This window comes from Haliotis rubra, unplaced genomic scaffold (assembly GCF_003918875.1).
Source record: "Haliotis rubra isolate DU_JTF1 unplaced genomic scaffold, ASM391887v1 Scf271, whole genome shotgun sequence".
In the NCBI taxonomy this organism is placed as follows: Eukaryota; Metazoa; Mollusca; class Gastropoda; order Lepetellida; family Haliotidae; genus Haliotis; species Haliotis rubra.
The window spans coordinates 563,262-582,694 of record NW_025766792.1 but is presented as its reverse complement, the minus strand read 5'-3'; the positions used below and the strand labels follow the sequence as shown (position 1 = coordinate 582,694).

At 42.2% G+C, this 19,433-nt stretch overlaps 1 protein-coding gene across 1 annotated transcript; it reads left to right on the top strand.

Moving 5' to 3' along the window:
• The first annotated feature begins 647 nt into the window (after positions 1-647).
• On the top strand, positions 648-17,621 carry LOC124280668 (acetyl-coenzyme A transporter 1-like). Its single transcript, XM_046716659.1, has 9 exons — positions 648-710; positions 4,090-4,775; positions 5,992-6,146; positions 9,321-9,505; positions 12,004-12,188; positions 14,804-14,906; positions 15,699-15,807; positions 16,372-16,478; positions 16,994-17,621. The coding sequence occupies exons 2-9, from the start codon at positions 4,114-4,116 to the stop codon at positions 17,153-17,155; spliced, it is 1,668 nt and encodes a 555-aa protein (XP_046572615.1). The 5' UTR covers positions 648-710; positions 4,090-4,113; the 3' UTR covers positions 17,156-17,621.
• The last annotated feature ends 1,812 nt before the right edge of the window (positions 17,622-19,433 follow it).

Genomic DNA, 19,433 nt, shown 5'->3' with positions numbered 1-19,433 from the left:
ACTCCATGAAGAAGTCATTTTGTCCGGAGAAAATCTCCCAAACTCTCCATGCTAGCTTTACCAAACTTGGTAATACATGCCAGGCACGATCCTTAGATGTGCCTTTTGTGGGTTATACATATGTCTGTCACGTTAACATCTAAAAATTATAAACGTTCACAAGAATTTGGAAAAAAACTAAACTTTAAAGTAACCCAAGTTGACCCTCATTGACCCGTGGCCTCACCTGTTGTAATTTCCATATAAATATTGTATTGCCAGGTCAAAGTTGGCACTGTTGCGGGGGATATGGATGACTTTGTCTTCTTGTTTTTGTTAATTTCATTATAAAATTGGTTAATATACATGGCATATAATAATGGACATAATATACAACCTTGGCGTACATCAATGAATGAGTTAAAGTATTCATCTTCAAAGGTGTTTATCGTATTCTACAGATAGTTTGCAATTTTCGCAACATTTGAACTGTCCAATGCTAGACCAGAGCTACGTACGTGAGATCAAATTCTTACTGAAAACCAGATTTCGTTCCGGTATAAAAAAAATGATGACGATTTGTTTTTGAATTATCCGCCATGTGAACCCAAAACTTCTCTGCGGTGTCGCTCAGCTGACGCAGTAAGGAGCTTGATACCGCTGGCATGTTTACTTCCGGGGTTTCAGCCGCTGGACGTCTGCCACGTTTAGAAGACCGGTAATAAACATTCGTAAGTGTTTGTGTTTTTTAATTGCATGATTAGTATGTTTGGGAAGCTCGGATCACCTACGAACAGTATTTTATTGCCATGGAAAATTTATTGAGGTAGGACATGTTTTATACAAGAGATACCAGTCGCATATGCTGAGCGTGAGTAAACACGAGGAGTGCAAGTCATGGCCATATGCCACTGTTGTTCTGTCGATCAAATCACCTTCACTGACATATGTTTTTATTGCGACAATTTCATGTCGTAAAGTAGTGATTATTCCTTTGTAGATGGGTTTTGGTATTCAATAACAGCTGTTTTTATGTCTGCTATATTGTTTCCTTTTCATCTCATACGGACTGAACTGCCTTGCTCATGAAGTAAACACAAATATGTGTAAAAGGTGAACACATGATATAAACAAAGATGATATTTCACATAATGTTTATCATTCGTCTTGAATCAAATGTTACCTGACAGAGGCAAACCTACCCCATAACAAATGTTTTAAGACTGGTATATTCACAGGTCATAAACAGCAAGCACAGTCTGTAAACTGTAACTGTAGAAGGGTTTTGTATTGTGATTCATATGTTACACATGTGTGGTTCCATCTGCATTAATGTCATGTATGGTCACATGTAGGTTACTTCTGGTGCAATGAACTCCTTTCTTGAAACAGTGAATGTCGTTCTTTAATCACAGTGAACATTGTCAATTGCTTATAAGATCTTATTTTATCATGTTAATCAATGGAAGCTTGAAAATCTATCATTACCAGTCCTGTTAGATCCTACAGTATAAACCCAGTCGGGATGCCTCAGAATAGATCCCCAACAACTTATGTTGGTTGTTATGGGGATTCTGGGTTAGAAGAGATCAGTCACTGGATTGTCTGTTCCAGACTCAGTCTTGTCCTCGTTACTGTCATCAGTGGTCACTGATGGAATATTGTTGAGTACAGTGTAACTAGCGGTGTGACAATTCATCGATACAAAGGTTTACATTGTTGTATATCCCAACACGATACTTCGAATGAGCCACGATACATCGATGTTTAACTTTGAATAGTGTCTAATCGCGATATCTATCAAGAAAAAAGACGTACTTTTATTTCAGGCTTAAAATATATTCTTGCTTAGTTTCCCTTCATAAGTAAACGTGGGCACAATTTGTTAAGCCCATTTCTGGTGTCCCCCGCCGTGGAATATTGCTAAAAGCGGCATAAAACTAAACTCAGTCAGTCAGTCATAAGTAAACGTTTTCTCGGAAATTCGTGCGTCAAGAACTGTGTCAGACATAGCGCTCGCATGTTATCAACATTCACAAAGTCTGTGTTCAAACTTAATTATCTCGTTTCCCGAATGAATATTGAACAACGATGGCGGAATTTTACAAAATACTTTAAAATTGGTTTTAGCTTCAGTGCACAATACTTTGGCAATATATCGCCGTGACTAAAATTTTAGCATTGTGATGTATCGTATCACAGGTTGTATGCCAATACCAGCACTAAGTGTTACACAACAAACTGATATTGTGAAACGCAGGTGTTCTGAAGATGTGGTGAGCTAAACGTCTAGTGAATGAGACACTGAAGATATGGCATTCTATGGTAATGAACATGGTCAAGCATGCTAATGGATGGAATTCAACAACACAATCAATACCTGGGCCTTGATTGCCAGCTTGTGGCCTAACACCTGAGCCCGTGTCCTGATCATTGCTGACGCTATACATGCTATAGGGCCAGTAATCTCTCTCAGTGGGTTTTATGTTTTATATGAAAGACTTGCTTGACATTTTAAAATTTTGCTGCTACGTTTAATTTCATCCTTTTGATTGGGTTCTTATCAAACAGAGTACCTAATGACCAAATTATTCATAATGATTGAGACAGCTTTGCATTAAGCTGTTGGATGTGCTGTTAAACAATGTTGAATGAGTTCTATTCAGACATGTTGCAAACTTGGATGTGATCTTACAGTATCCTGTCTCTAAACTAAAACAATATAGCTGTCACTCAACACATTCAATGATGAAACTGTTTTTACCATAAGTGAAGTGGAATGATTTTATTGAATGTATAAAAAAAATTCAACTATGAAAATAAGAACAGACTATAGCAATATCAGGCTATTACCTTGTTTGAGGAATGTATCCATCAATATCCACATAGAAGAACAATATGCCATCCATTTGTAGTTGATAAAGAAACCAGTTCCATGTCATGTGTCTTTTATCAGTCTGATATGGAAAAAGTGTATACATACTAACATTTGTATAGTGCCGGTATCCAGCTCAGCTGCTCAAAGGCGCTTTGTTTTTCCCTTGATCACTGGATGTCAATCTCAACGGCATGTCATATTATCAATCTCAACTCCCTGGGATCATACAACTCTTGCATCCACTAGGCGCACCGAGTTAGTGTGGCTTTCCCATCCTTACGAAGTACCCATTCACAGCCGGGTGGACTGGGACACACAGTCACAGAACTTTGTCCAAGTTTACTGCACGTTACAGTACCAGCAACTATAGTCCGTTTGGCTCAAAATCAGACCAATGAATTGCAATCTAACTCGAAAACAACTAACCATAGAATACTCAATGAAACACTGATCATAATCATAACATCAGACCAACTCTGTGATTATTTTGCAGAATTTATGACCTAAAAATAAAAAAAGTTGTTTAACAAACTATCATCTAGCCTGGCACTGTAGACAGTTTGCCCATCACGCCCCCAGTAGTATACTGTGTACTAAAGTTTAGAACTGTATATACCTAAAGTAAATTTTTAGATTTTTCTAGCAATGTCAGTGTGACATACCAATTAACAGTATCAAAATGTGTTTTATATCTTAGTTGTTACATGATTACATATCGAGGTAAATACCACAGAAATATAATCAAACTGGATTAGTCATCACACCATCTGCCATCTGAAATTCTGCCAAGGTGGACAGTTGCCCGGTCCCTGTGTCCATCACGGTCGAGGGACCACCTGGCAGCTAGACGTTGTGATTAAGATGGTTGGGGATGACAAGACTTTATGGATGATCAACTTCTTTATTTTGACAATGGCGATGTGTCGGTATAGATTCTTAAATCTATACCGACATGTCGCCATTGATCAACTTCTTTATTTTAAGAATCTATACCGAAACATCGCCATTGTGAAAATAAAGAAATTGATCATCCATAAAGTCTTGTCATCTCTGTACCACCAACTTCTAGAATGCCACTCAAACAAATCATTAAGATTGTTGGTGTGAAACGGGAGTTGCTCCCAATCAGTGCCCCTTTAAAGAGTGCAGGTCTAATGGTTGTTTTTGAACGATTTGTCTTCTAAACTATTATTTTGCTGAAACAAAAAAACTTACAAAGTTTCATTTTTCAGATTGATGTGTTCTGACAGACATTTATGCTGATTACTCTTGCAAGAAAGCTCAAGTTATTTCTTGACGAGTATATTCTCATGCCAGAGATCGCAGCCAACATGGCTGTGAACGAAGGTAACGCTCGTCCCCGGAGAGGACGACATCTTATAGATGGGGTTGACCCTGAAAGTGACTTTATTGGACCTCATATTCCCATCTCAACCTCTGTCGATCAGCCAGACTTGTATGATGATGATGATAAAACATCGAAAGAAGGCAGCAGTTTGAAGGGGGACTATGGGAGTATAGCACTGTTGACATTTCTATACATTCTTCAAGGGATTCCTTTAGGCTTGGCCGGCAGCATCCCCATGTTGTTACAGAGCAGGAGTGTTAGCTATAAGGAACAAGCTCTGTTTAGTTTTGTGTATTGGCCTTTTAGTGTTAAACTGCTGTGGGCGCCGTTAGTTGACTCCATATACTGGCTACAGTTTGGGCGTCGGAAGACTTGGTTGGTGCCAACCCAGTACCTGATAGGCGTGTTTATGATTGTGTTGTCACGGCACATCAAGGACATTCTTGGTGACGGCGACGACACTGCTCCAGTGAGTGTGATGACGCTGACTGTGATATTCTTCATGTTGAACTTCCTGGCTGCCACGCAAGACATCGCCGTGGATGGCTGGGCGCTGACTATGCTGTCAAGGTGAGACCATTAGGAAGAGAGGTATGTGTGTCAGATCTACCAGTGTTGTATACATGTACTTCTGTGATAGGAGAACCTAATTTATTAGCAGAATGTGAAAAGGCCTTGGCTAGATTGACGCTTTTTTCTCATCGGTGTTGAACAAACTTAATGTGAAATTAGTGTTGTTTGTTTTGGTGTGGGAGGGGTATGTTAGGGTTAGGGGAGGGTTGTGTTAAGGTTAGGGGAGTGTTATGTTAGGTGTAGGGGGGGTTGTGTTGGGGTTAGGGGAGTGTATGTTAGGGTTAGGGGAGGGTTGTGTTGGGGTTAGGGAAGGTTTGTGTTAGGGTAGGGGAGGGTTGTGTTGGGGTTAGGGGAGGGTTGTGTTGGGTTAGGGGAGGGTTGTGTTGGGGTTAGGGGAAGGTTGTGTGGGGTTCGGGGAGGGTTGTGTTAGGTGTGGTGTATGTTTTGGTAAGAGGGAAGTGGGGGAGGGGTGTGTGTGGTTTTTTAATTATAGTATTAGGTTCCGTGCGTACGTACGAATTAGAATATCTTAAGAACTGATCTCTAGATTTTCTTCATATTCAACACCAAGCTTAACCTAGGGAAGGCGCCAGGCCCAGTTGATTTTGGTGACCTTCGCTTAATTTTCAAGGTCACAGCGACACTTTGAAGATTTCAGTATGTTAACCTGCATGTTAAGATGGTCAGTGAGATATCTCAAGAACCATTCACTGGATTTTTGTCATATATGACACCAAGCTTCATCTTATGAAGGCACAGGACCCAGTCAATTTTGGTGACCTTCACATAATTTTCAAGGTCACTGTGACACTGAAGATTTCAGCATGTTAACCTGAATTCACTGGATTTTCTTCATAGACTTTCAAGACTTCCCTTGACTGTTTTTCAAAAAGCAATTTGTTTCATTTTTGCATATTTCATACACTATGATATTCATGTCAAGGTCAAAGTCAGTCTTGAAAATATTTGTGTGTTTGAACAACTAAAGAGACGATATCAAGACAGGTTGACTGGTCATGTTTTTGTTGACATTTAACTTCATCTTAAACTTTCATTTCTTTTTAAGTTTGATTTGATAATTTGTGGCGGGGGATTATGTCACCTTTGTGAAAATGCTTGTTACTTGTGTTTTGGGTTGAATCTTTCAGGAATCGGTAGAATCGGTAAATAAGTGTTATATAAAGAGTTAAAGTTTTAGGTGATGGTTTTTCAGGCGTAATGTAGGCTGGGCAAGTACTTGCAACTCCGTCGGTCAGACTACTGGCTACTTCATGGGCAACGTCCTCTTCCTGGCGCTGGAGTCTCCGGAGTTCTGTAATAATTACCTGCGGTCCGTGCCACAGCCTCAGGGAGTCGTCACACTCTCAGGTAGGTCACAGGGAGTCGTCACACTCTCAGGTAGGTCACAGGGAGTCGTCACACTCTCAGGTAGGTCACAGGGAGTCGTCATACTCATAGGTACTCTCAGGTAGGTCACAGGGTCAGTCGTCACACTCTCAGGTAGGTCACAGGGAGTCGTCACACTCTCAGGTAGGTCACAGGGAGTCGTCACACTCTCAGGTAGGTCACAGGGGAGTCGTCACACTCTCAGGTAGGTCACAGGGAGTCGTCACACTCTCAGGTAGGTCACAGGGAGTCGTCACACTCTCAGGTAGGTCACAGGGAGTCGTCACACTCTCAGGTAGGTCACAGGGAGTCGTCACACTCTCAGGTAGGTCACAGGGGTCGTCACACTCTCAGGTAGGTCACAGGGAGTCGTCACACTCTCAGGTAGGTCACAGGGAGTCGTCACACTCTCAGGTAGGTCACAGGGAGTCGTCACACTCTCAGGTAGGTCACAGGGAGTCGTCACACTCTCAGGTAGGTCACAGGGAGTCGTCACACTCTCAGGTAGGTCACAGGAGTCGTCACACACTCAGGTAGGTCACAGGGGGTCGTCACACTCTCAGGTAGGTCACAGAGAGTCGTCACACTCTCAGCTAGGTCACAGGGAGTCGTCACACTCTCAGGTAGGTCACAGGGAGTTGTCACACTCTCAGGTAGGTCACAGGGAGTCGTCACACTCTCAGGTAGGTCACAGGGAGTCGTCACACTCTCAGGTAGGTCACAGTAGAACCAATATATGAACACTTTTCCCAACAAGATTGTGACACTGGGAAATCAGAAAATAAAACCAATTGTGCTCAGTACAGTATTCCTGGTATTTGGTCTTCTGAATATTTATACCAAAAGTAATATGAGCCTGGCGGCTCTGATGAGAGCTGTGTATCTGCATCAGTGTGTATTACAAAACAATGGTTGCGATAATGGCTGATCAGCTTCATTCAGGATCCTAGAGATGGTATAAGTTGCTGTAACAGCTGGTGCTTTGTGGGTATGAATAGCATGATATGATCATATGTTGGTATGTCGTGATACTTGTGTAGAAACTCACTGTTATATTAGAACATATATTGTGTACAGTGAAAGCAATAAGCTTGGCAGATATGCAAATATACTGGGTCACCTTGAAGGAACTATTTCTACTTTTTGCTCACCGAAATATAGTCCTCTGATTCCTATAGGTGTAGCTATTCTTTGAATACACAATGCCATTTAGAAAGTGGTAGGATGTAACATAGGGAAGCCGCAGTGGCTGAGCGGCTGACTTTGTGTGCTTGCGATTAAAGTACTGTCGGAAATGCTAGAAAAATGCTTTTTAGCCTTAATATCTTTAGAAAGGTGATACATGTATTATGTTGTCAATATATCAACTCACCTTTAGTGTACCTAATTTTTATTTCAATTGATTTAACATTCCCATGCATTTAAAGGGCAGTTTACAGGAGAGAATTTGGTACCAAAACAACAACTTACGATTTTTCCAGAGTTCAACAACAGAAATCTGAAATAGTCTTTACATTTATGCTAATAATACAGGTGGTGTGAAAATAAAAATTAACGTTTTTCTTAAACAAATAAATGTTGAATGTTTGTGTTACTTTACTTAATTATCGTTTCTTTATTGAAGAAATATTAATATAAATGTTAAGTCTTGATAAATAAGTTTCCGTCATGCATGCACATCTTTATCACAGCGTCCACTATGGCCAACTATTTGCAGACGAACCTTGCAAAGGTTTATAAGTTTTTGTGCTTGAAAAAGACAGAGGTAAACCTTTCATTAGTATAGAAATGGTTTATTACAGAACTTGTAGAGCTGTTGGTATGTCTTACCAACAAGTTTACAATATTGTAAACAAATCAGACAAGACAGGGACCGTCTCAAAAGCAAAACCGGGACGTAAAACCATCCTTGACAACTCTGACAAGGGAGTACTTAGACGGGCGGTATACAAACTTTATGAGAAGAAGAATATATATATTCTAAAGAAGCTACACCAGTGACTTCGTTAAATCTTTGGCCAATGTTCACAACTAGATTAAACTGACCGAATTACATCCATATTTTTGCAATGAAATATACTGTTGACATGCAAAACATTTATTAAAACGTTGCACATTTCTACAATCAATCGATAAGATAACACAAGTGATAGGATTCTTTCCAATGTACAGTAATTCGTATGTTTATTTCACAACAAACACGCGTACTCAAATGATCCCTTACATAACCAATACGTATACTACACGTACACATTCAACATTTTGAAGAAAACATCTATTGAGATGACCCCTCGCCCGAGCGTGTGCTCAGGTGTCAATTTCACCTGTCGATACCGTGCATGCTGATGACGTAACACAGGCAGTTAATGTTTGTATCAAATAACGTCCCACTACCCCTTATTTTTCTAAGTTTTTGGTATTTTCATCAGTAAAAATGCATTTTTGGGCATGTCTCGAAATTTATTCCCTCGGTCTACATTAGGTAGATGTTTCTTAAAGTGATATTTGTTATTTAAGTAACTGTAATACCTCTGAATTTTAAATATAAGTCAAAAAGCATTTTTCTAGCATTTCCGACAGTACTTTAGCTATAGGTGCCTGACTCTGAGGGTGTGGGTTCGAATCCCCGGATGGGACTCAACCCAATAAAAGTACTAGAATCTGTACTTTAGTGAGAAAGTGTAAGCCCAAATGTAACATATGTGGGCTATTCTTTTCTGGTGTTATTACATCTGGCAAATACTTGACATTGCTGCATCAAGAGTAAAACATGCTCAGCTGCCTTTACCTGCAGTGGGTAGGGTTTTCCCCACAACTATTTGATATGTCCATCGAAGAGGACATCTGTTGAAAATTCTGTGATTGACAACCAGAACAGGAATTTATTGCCATCACGGTGTAAAAGTAGTTGTCTAAAGAATATTACACATTGACAGGTAATGACAAGATTTTGCTGTAGTTTTAGTATGATATATGTTAAGGACCAGCTGATCTGATATGACAGATTCCATATTGTAGAAAGAAATAGTCCAGGCAATTTTAACTTTTTAAATTTTCATTCAAATAGCATAATATTGTGAATTTCTAAAGTGGTTATTTTACCTCTTGTAACAAGGCAGCTTTCTAGAGTAATGAGACATGTACATACTATTTCAGGTTTTCTTTCCTTCTGGGGCGTGGTGTTTTTCGTCACAACAACTCTGGTCTGGATAATGAAGAAAGAGAAGCTTGACCTCTCGGCCGACCCCGACCAGGGCATTGTGGAGACCTACAAGATCCTCGGGAAGGTCGTCAAACGACCTGCTGTCTTGTCTTACTGTGTCATCCTCCTTACATGCAAGGTCAGTCAAAATTAGGTCAAGGTCAGTTTTGGCAAAATTCATGTATGTTTTGTTACAAAAAAAAAAAAAAACAAAACAAAAAACACCAGCATGTAATGCGGGGGGATATAGTCATCGCCTCGACCGTCCGTCCGTAATCATTTTGTTTCCGGAGCATAACTCCAAGACCATTCGATATATTTCAACAAAAATTGTAGATATATCAAACAGAACCTAAGGTGGTGCCTTTTGCTATTTACAGATTTTTGGCATTTTTATTTTTCTCAGTTTCCATGGAAACGTTTTGGACTCAGTCTTAAAGGGAGGGGTGGGCTTCGTTTCCGGAGCATAACTCAGAAACCGTTAAGTATTTTTCTGCAAAATTTGGTAGATATATCAAACAGAACCCAAAGTGGTGCCTTTTGCTATTTACAGATATTTGTGATTTATTATTTTCTTGGTTTCCATGGAAATTATTCGGACTTAGTCTCAAAAAGGAGAGGTGGGTTTAGTTTCCGGAGCATAATTCGAAAACTTGTTAATATCTTTCAGCAAAACTTGGCAGATATGTGAGGCAGATCCCAAAGTGGTGCCTTTTGCTCTTGGCAGATTTTTGGCATTTGTATTTATCTTGGTATGCATGGAAACGATTCAGACTTAGTCTCAAAAAGGAGGGGTGGGTTTAGTTTCCGGAGCACAATTCGAAAACTTGTTAATATCTTTCAGCAAAACTTGGCAGATATGTGAGGCAGATCCCAAAGTGGTGCCTTTTGCTCTTTACAGATTTTGGCATTTGTATTTATCTTGGTATGCATGGAAACGATCTCAAAAGATTTAGGTTTCAAGAGGGAGGAAAACCGTTGGGTTCTTTCAGCAGTACTTGGGAGATATATGAGACAGATCTTGAAGTGATGCCTTTTGCTATTTACAGAAAACTTCTTTTATTTTTCTCAGTTTCCATGGAAACTTTGAACTGAGTCAAAAAGGGAGGGTTGGCAGATATAACACGAGGCAGATCTTGAAGTTGGTGCCTTCTTGAAGTGGTGCCTTTGCAGTTTACAGATTTTGGCATTTTTATTTTTCTCAGTTTCCATGGAAACGTTTTGGACTTAGTCTTAAAGGGAGGGGTGGGCTTCGTTTCCGGAGCATAACTCAGAAACCGTTAAGTATTTTTCTGCAAAATTTGGTAGATATATCAAACAGAACCTAAAGTGGTGCCTTTTGCTGTTTACAGATATTTGTGATGTATTATTTTCTTGGTTTCCATGGAAACGATTCGGGCTTAGACTCAAAAAGGAGGTGTAGGTTTCATTTCCGGAGCACAACTCGAATACTTCTTAATATCTTTCAGCAAAACTTGGCAGATATGTTAGGCAGATCCCAAAGTGGTGCCTTTTGCTATTTGCAGATTTTTGTCATTTATTTTTTTCATGATTTCCATGGAAACTATTTGCACTTAGTCTAAAATCAAGCTGGACTTTAAGTAACTGTCAGATGATTTGTTCTTTCAAAGATGTGGGGGCCGGGGGGATATGTCATCTTCTGATGACTCTTGTTTTGAATTGTTTGTATCTATTATTTTATGAGAACCGTGTGGAGATTCAGAGGGAGAGTAATTCCTTGGTTTCATTGAGAAGAACTGATGGTTTGGGACCTAGAGGTTCCATTAAGTGATTTATACATGGGAATTCCAGCAACCTGCAATGATAACATTGTGACCTGATGACCTGACCCGACGACCTGACCTGTTAGGGGTCAGGGTCAGAGGCAGGGTTGATGGTAGCTGGGGCAGGTAACTGAGATGGATTCTGAGTCGGTCCCACAAGAACCTGGGGTTCAAGGTATTCTCTCTGCAGTGTTTTCTTTTACGATAGACAGGGGATTTGGTAGCCTAGTGCTTAGAGTGTTCTGTCCCCATCACCGTGGTCAGATTCCAAACTTGTGTACAAGGTGTGAAACCAATTTCTGGTGCCCCCCTGCCATGATATTTCTGGAATATTGCTAAAACTATACTCACTCACCTGCTTCTATAGTGCACAGTATCCAAACACAAAGTGATTGCTCGCAGTGCTTAATGAGAATCTGATTATTATTACACTGGATAACCCAAGCTGTCTGTTAGGTGCTAGAAGGTTATAGTCACATGACTTACCCAACCAGGTACCCATTTTCTGCTGGGTGAACAGGCAGTTTTGAACAAACTCACTTGCCTAAGGTGCAGGACGGAAGGGGGGCAGGACTGTAGACCTAGAAATTCTCAGGAGTCAAGCTTCCAAACACGGTCACCCATCCAAGAACTGTCTGAGCTCCACATTGCTTAACGTCAACTGATTAGTGACCTAAGCTTCTGGCACAGGACCACACGCCACCATACTCTACAATAAACAACTCCCCCTAGTTATTGTGTCTCTTTGATAATAATGATAGTGCAAGCCCATTCAGCAGTTCTGTGTGAATGGATGAATTCAGTTGGACTTTTCTCTGGAGATGAATATGTCCTGGTACTGTCTTCCTTTTAGATTGGATTTGCCGCTGCAGATTCCCTGACGAGCCTGAAGCTGATCGAGGCAGGACTCCCCAAAGAGAGGCTGGCGTTGTTTGCCGTTCCAATGGTGCCACTGCAGATCCTCTTGGCTCTTGGCATCAGCAAGTACACGACCGGACCGCGACCCATGGATGTCTTCCTCAGAGCCTTACCTTTCAGGTGCGAATTTTAGGCTACGATGTCATTTGTTTTACTACATGAAGTGGAAAGGATGGATTGATTGAAGTGAATTAATCAGGTTACACAATCAAAGTATTGGCTGTACCAGTATTGGTACTTGCAGTATTTTACATGCAGCCTCAATTTAGCGCACAAATCAATTTCTGTTATTACTCTGTGTGTTTACCCTAGGGAGGGTTTGGGGGACGACATTGTCCTCAGCACCAACGACTCTCACCCCCAGTATTGATTCCCAGACAGAGTAAATCCCCTGAAAGTTACTCATGGTAGTATTTGTGTGGAAGTGCCAAGACAGAACCCAGTAGCCCTGCATTGTTGTGAGGTAACTTGGGAATGTTTGATCTGTAGCGACCTGATGATTCGGTGTCATTGTAATCCATCTGTTGAGAATGTTGCTGAAACTGTCGACCTCTAGTTTGTTCTGCATATCATTTACAACCATGAACTAGCTGGTATATTGCTGAGTAATGTTGAATGAGCTGTAAGCACCATGAACACGGGTGTCATCAGTGTTAATTCAAAACATGTCATTGCAGTAGGCTACAGTTATAATAAACCGCAAAGGAACATTTAATGTACTTTAATTTTGGGTAAATGCTGGGTTGTCTGTTTCAGGTTAATCCTTGATTATGTGTTGCATGTTAATCTTGTGTTGTGTGTTGCAGGTTAATCCTGAGTTGTGTGTTGCAGGTTAATCCTGTATTGTTAGTTGCAGGTTAATCTTGTGTTGTGTGCTGCAGGTTAATCTTGTGTTGTGTGTTGAAGGTTAATCTTGTGTTGTGTGTTGCAGGTTAATCTTGCGTTGCGTGTTGCAGGTTAATCTTGTGTTGTTGTTAATCTTGTGTTGTGTTGCAGGTTAATCTTGTGTTGTGTGTTGCAGGTTAATCTTGTGTTGCGTGTTGCAGGTTAATCTTGTGTTGTGTTGCAGGTTAATCTTGTGTTGCGTGTTGCAGGTTAATCTTGTGTTGTGTGTTGCAGGTTAATCTTGTGTTGCGTGTTGCAGGTTAATATTGTGTTGCGTGTTGCAGGTTAATATTGTGTTGCGTGTTGCAGGTTAATATTGTGTTGCGTGTTGCAGGTTAATCTTGTGTTGCGTGTTGCAGGTTAATCTTGTGTTAATTAATATTGTGTTGTGTTGCAGGTTAATCTTGTGTTGCGTGTTGCAGGTTAATCTTGTGTTGCGTGTTGCAGGTTAATCTTGTTTAGCAGGTTAATATTGTGTTGCTTGTGTTTAATAGTGTTGCAGTTGCAGGTTAATATTGTTGTGTGTTGCAGGTTAATCTTGTGTTGTGTGTTGCTGTGTTGCAGGTTAATCTTGTGTTGTGTGTTGCATGTGTGTTGCAGGTTAATCTTGCAGAGTTAATCTTGTGTTTGCAGGTTAATCTTGTGTTGTGTGTTGCAGGTTAATCTTGTGTTGTGTGTTGCAGGTTAATCTTGTGTTGTGGGCGTGTTTGCAGGTTAATCTTGTGTTGTGTGTTGCAGGTTAATCAGAGTTGCAGGTTAATTAATTTGTGTTGTGTGTTGCAGGTTAACCTTGTGTTGCAGAGTTAATCTTGTGTTGCAGGTTAATCTTGTGTTTATGTGTTGCAGGTTAATCTTGTGTTTAATCTTGTGTTGTGTTTGCAGGTTAATCTTGTGTTGTGTGTTGCAGGTTAATCTTGTGTTGTTGTGTGTGTTGCAGGTTAATCTTGTGTTGTGTGTGTTGCAGGTTGTGTGTTGTTGCAGGTTAATCTTGTGTTGTGTGTTGCAGGTTAATCTTGTGTTGTGTGCAGGTTAATCTTGTGTTGTGTGTTGCAGGTATTTGTGTGTTGCAGGTTAATCTTGTATTGTGTTGCAGGTTAATCTTGTGTTGTGTGTTGCAGAGTTAATCTTGTGTTGTGTGTTGCAGGTTAATCTTGTGTTGTTGTGTTTAATCAGTGTTGCAGGTAATCTTGTGTTGTTGCAGGTTAATCCTGTTGTAATTGCAGGTTAATCTTGTTGCAGGTTAATCTTGTATTGTGTGTTGCAGGTTAATCTTGTGTTGCGTGTTGCAGGTTAATCTTGTGTGTTGCGTGTTGCAGGTTAATCTTGTGTTGTGTGTGTTGCAACGCAGAGTTAACAGTTAATCCATGATTATGTGTTGCAGGTTAATCTTGTGTTGTGTGTTGCAGGTTAACCTTGTGTTGTGTGTTGCAGGTTAATCCATGATTATGTGTTGCAGGTTAATCTTGAGTTGTGTGTTGCAGGTTAATCTTGTGTTGTGTGTTGCAGGTTAATCTTGTGTTGTGTGTTGCAGGTTAATCTTGTGTTGTGTGTTGCAGGTTAATCTTATGTTGTGTGTTGCAGGTTAATCTTGTGTTGTGTGTTGCAGGTTAATCTTGTGTTGTGTGTTGCAGGTTAATCTTGTGTTGTGTGTTGCAGGTTAATCTTGTGTTGTGTGTAGCTGGTTAATCCGGGTTTATTTGTTGCAGGTTAATCCTGTGTTGTGTGTTGCAGGTTAATCTTGTGTAGTGTGTAGCTGGTTAATCCGGGTTTATTTGTTGCAGGTTAATCCTGGGTTTGGTGTACTGTGTGCTGGTTAATACTGGGCAGAGTTAATCCTGGTGGCGTTGCAGGTTAATCTTGATGCCAGGCGAATCCTGGGTTCCCATGGTACTGCCAGGCGAGTTCCCATGGTACTGGTACGTCATCACCCTCGGCAGCTATGCCACACATCAGGTATGTTGTAGTGCCCAACCACATGTTGCACATATATTGACAAGCATTTTGATTCAGCATTACATTTCTCTACTGCCATGATGTGACCATACTGTCATGGTCGGCTGTTTGTCCAGGCTCTTCCCCAACTGAACATTTCTGGGATAAGATGGACAGATGCCTACAACAGGACTCAAACAGCCACTCACTTTAGCTCAGTTGGGCAAATCTGTTGTTGATATTTGGTACAGTCCCTGACTGGATTCCTCAACGTGCTTCTGCTGCCTAGCTTATCAACACCTGTAGTAGCTTATCAACACCTGTAGTGGCCACTCACAATGTTGACATGGTTAATTGAGTTGTCACCACCTGTGTCGCTATGTCCCCTGTTACTAAGTGTTTACAATGGATTTGTTATAATAAAACATTGATCACACAAATGACCACATAATGTTTAGTTATTATTTAATAACTTAACATTTACCTGACCTAACAGGAGGCAGAGCTACGTTTTTCACCCCATACATTAGTTAGTTTTAATGATATTGTTTTTCATATTCACAAAATTATATAAGCCTCCAGGGATTGGGGTAGAAACTTTGACAGTGGGCCATTGAATTTAGAATGGGCCACTGCCCTTGTATCAATAGCAAACTTCCAAATTTTAATGGGCCATTTTTTTTTCAAATGTGCAAAATGGCCCATGGCCCCTGCCTTTCCCAATCCCTGATCCTTACACGTTTTGCGATGTTGAAAGAACAAATTTGGTCGTGTTTCAATGTATTATATGTTTCATTCATGATGTACTTCCAGGTATTTGTGTACAGCATGTTTGTGGCAGTGATGGCCTTTGCTGCCAAGGTCAGCGACCCAGCGATAGGCGGCACCTACATGACCCTCCTCAACACTCTGTCCAACTTGGGTGAGTTGGTACAAGTTCTATGATATTATGTGTGAAAAGCAGTAGGTATATATGAGACCATGTTTCAGGAGGCAGTAGGTATATATGAGACCATGTTTCAGGAGACAGTAGGTATAGATGAGACCATGTTTCAGGAGGCAGTAGGTATATATGAGACCATGTTTCAGGAGGCAGTAGGTATATATGAGACCATGTTTCAGGAGGCAGTAGGTATATATGAGACCATGTTTCAGGAGGAGACAGTGGGTATATATGAGACCATGTTTCAGGAGGCAGTAGGTATATATGAGACCATGTTTCAGGAGGCAGTAGGTATATATGAGACCATGTTTCAGGAGGCAGTAGGTATATATGAGACCATGTTTCAGGAGACAGTAGGTATATATGAGACAATGTTTCAGGAGGCAGTAGGTATATATGAGACCATGTTTCAGGAGGCAGTAGGTATATATGAGAGAATGTTTCAGTAGGCAGTAAGTACATGTGAGAGAATGTTTCAGGAGGCGGTAGCTATTAATGAAACTATTTCAGGAGGCAGTTGCTATTAATGAAGCTATATTTCAGGAGGTAACTGGCCCGCGACTGTTGCATTATGGATGGTTGACTATCTGACCTGGACGAAATGTACAGCAGACGGCATCGACACCTGTAACAGCAAGACTCTCAAAGCGGTATGTAGGATCCTGGATTACACCCCCAGGTCTCTCCCACCCGTGAAGATCTGGGTTAGAATATTGGCCTTCAGTAACCCATGCTTGTCGTAAGAGGCGACGAACGGGATCGGGTGGTCAGGCTCGCTGACTTGAGACATGTCATCGGTTCCCAATTATGCAGATCGATGCTCATGATGTTGATCACTGGATTGTCTGGTCAAGACTCGATTATTTACAGACTGCCGCCATATAGCTGGACTATTGCTGAGTACAGCATAAAACTGAACTCACTCACTCACTCGGAGTCTCTGCCCTCTCCCCGACAGTGATCGAAGTCTGTCATCCCAACAGGGCCCAGGTACTCACCCAGGTTTCAGAGTCCAAATTTTTTAGAACCCTTTGTTGTGGGTATCACCAGTGTAGTAAATGTTCACACTATCAACCACTAGTTTAGCAGATCCTGTCTAGGTTATTTCAGTGTCTCCTTATTATTGTGACTGCACCATTCCCTGACCTTGCTTCCCGTCTTCCAGGAATGTCACGCAGCTGACGGCAATTGCACCACCACTATGGACGGGTACTACATCGAGTCTGTGGCATGCGTCATCGTCGGCTTCATCTGGCTTATATGGAAGAAGGGCACAGTGAAGCACCTGGACTCTCTCGACCTCTCGGCATGGAAGTGTCCCACATAATCATCACATTACACCCGGAGAATTGTATACTCAGGGGAAGAAATAAGGGAACAGTGTGAAGTTAACCATTTATTAACATGGGCGACAGGGTTATATGAGAAATAGCTGATGGTTGTGACAAGATACCAGGAAACACTTCATACTTTTTAGCGGATAGCTTCGACCGACAAAACCAGAAACAAACATTTTGAAAATTGTTGTACATTATTTTGTTTTGAGTAGTGCATATAGTGTCTCTCCACAACAAATCCGAGAAAGATATATGTGCTACACTTCAAACTGAAATGACATGTTTCACCCGACTAAACCACTTGACCTCATGACATTGTGGCCAATATACAGAATATTCAGCATATTGTGTTTCACAAAGATGTGTTTATTTTGATGTTAGTCAGAAGAGATTTGTTATCATAAAATCTAAAAAATGTCACTCACATCTGATTTTTTTTAAAACCTTCCACGATGATTTTACCTTTGTTCCCTTTTTTTTTTGACATGAGGATTCTGATATGAGTCAGTTCTGTCACCCCGAGATCAGCTCCATAGTCCCAGCAGGTCTAGACATGAGGACCTAGGAGATCACCCGCACAGTCCCAGCAGGTCTAGACATGAGGACCTAGGAGATCACCCCCACAGTCCCAGCAGGTCTAGACATGAGGACCTAGGAGATCACCCCCACAGTCCCAGCAGGTCTAGACATGAGGACCTAGGAGATCACCCCACAGTCCCAGCAGGTCTAGACATGAGGACCCCAGGAGATCACCCCCACAGTCCCAGCAGGTCTAGACATGAGGACCTAGGAGATCATCCCCACAGTCCCAGCAGGTCTAGACATGAGGACCTAGGAGATCACCCCCACAGTCCCAGCAGGTCTAGACATGAGGACCTAGGAGATCATCCCCACAGTCCCAGCAGGTCTAGACATGAGGACCTAGGAGATCACCCCACAGTCCCAGCAGGTCTGAACATGAGGGACCTAGGGAGATCACCCCCACAGTCCCAGCAGGTCTAGACATGAGGACCTAGGAGATCACCCCCACAGTCCCAGCAGGTCTAGACATGAGGACCTAGGAGATCACCCCCACAGTCCCAGCAGGTCTAGACATGAGGACCTAGGAGATCACCCCCACAGTCCCAGCAGGTCTAGACCTGAGGACCTAGGAGATCACCCCCACAGTCCCAGCAGGTCTAGACATGAGGACCTAGGAGATCACCCCACAGTCCCAGCAGGTCTAGACATGAGGACCTAGGAGATCACCCCACAGTCCCAGCAGGTCTAGACATGAGGACCTGGGAGATCACCCCACAGTTCCAGCGGGTCTGAACATGAGGACCTGGGAGATCACCCCACAGTCCCAGCAGGTCTAGACATGAGGACCTAGGAGATCACCCCCACAGTCCCAGCAGGTCTGAACATGAGGACCTAGGAGATCACCCCACAGTCCCAGCAGGTCTAGACATGAGGACCTGGGAGATCACCCCACAGTCCCAGCAGGTCTAGACCTGAGGACCTAGGAGATCACCCCCACAGTCCCAGCAGGTCTAGACATGAGGACCTAGGAGATAATCCCCACGGTCCCAGCAGGTCTAGACATGAGGGACCTAGGAGATCACCCCACAGTCCCAGCAGGGTCTAGACATGAGGACCTAGGAGATCACCCCACAGTCCCAGCAGGTCTAGACATGAGGACCTAGGAGATCACCCCACAGTCCCAGCAGGTCTAGACCTGAGGACCTGGGAGATCACCCCCCTACAGTCCCAGCAGGGTCTGACATGAGGACCTAGGGAGATCACCCCACAGTCCCAGCAGGTCTAGACATGAGGGACCTAGGAGATCACCCCACAGTCCCAGCAGGTCTGGAGACATGAGGACCTAGGAGATCACCCCCACAGTCCCAGCAGGTCTAGACATGAGGACCTAGGAGATCACCCCCACAGTCCCAGCAGGTCTAGACATGAGGACCTAGGAGATCACCCCCACAGTCCCAGCAGGTCTAGACATGAGGACCTAGGAGATCACCCCCACAGTCCCAGCAGGTCTAGACATGAGGACCTAGGAGATCACCCCCACAGTCCCAGCAGGTCTAGACATGAGGACCTAGGAGATCACCCCCACAGTCCCAGCAGGTCTAGACCTGAGGACCTAGGAGATCACCCCCACAGTCCCATTGTTGTGATGATGAAACAGCATGTGTGGTTGTATAATTTTTGGGCCAATAAGAGGCCTATTTGCCCTTGGGTTATTTCATCACCAAAAATCGTTTAGTTAACATAAAA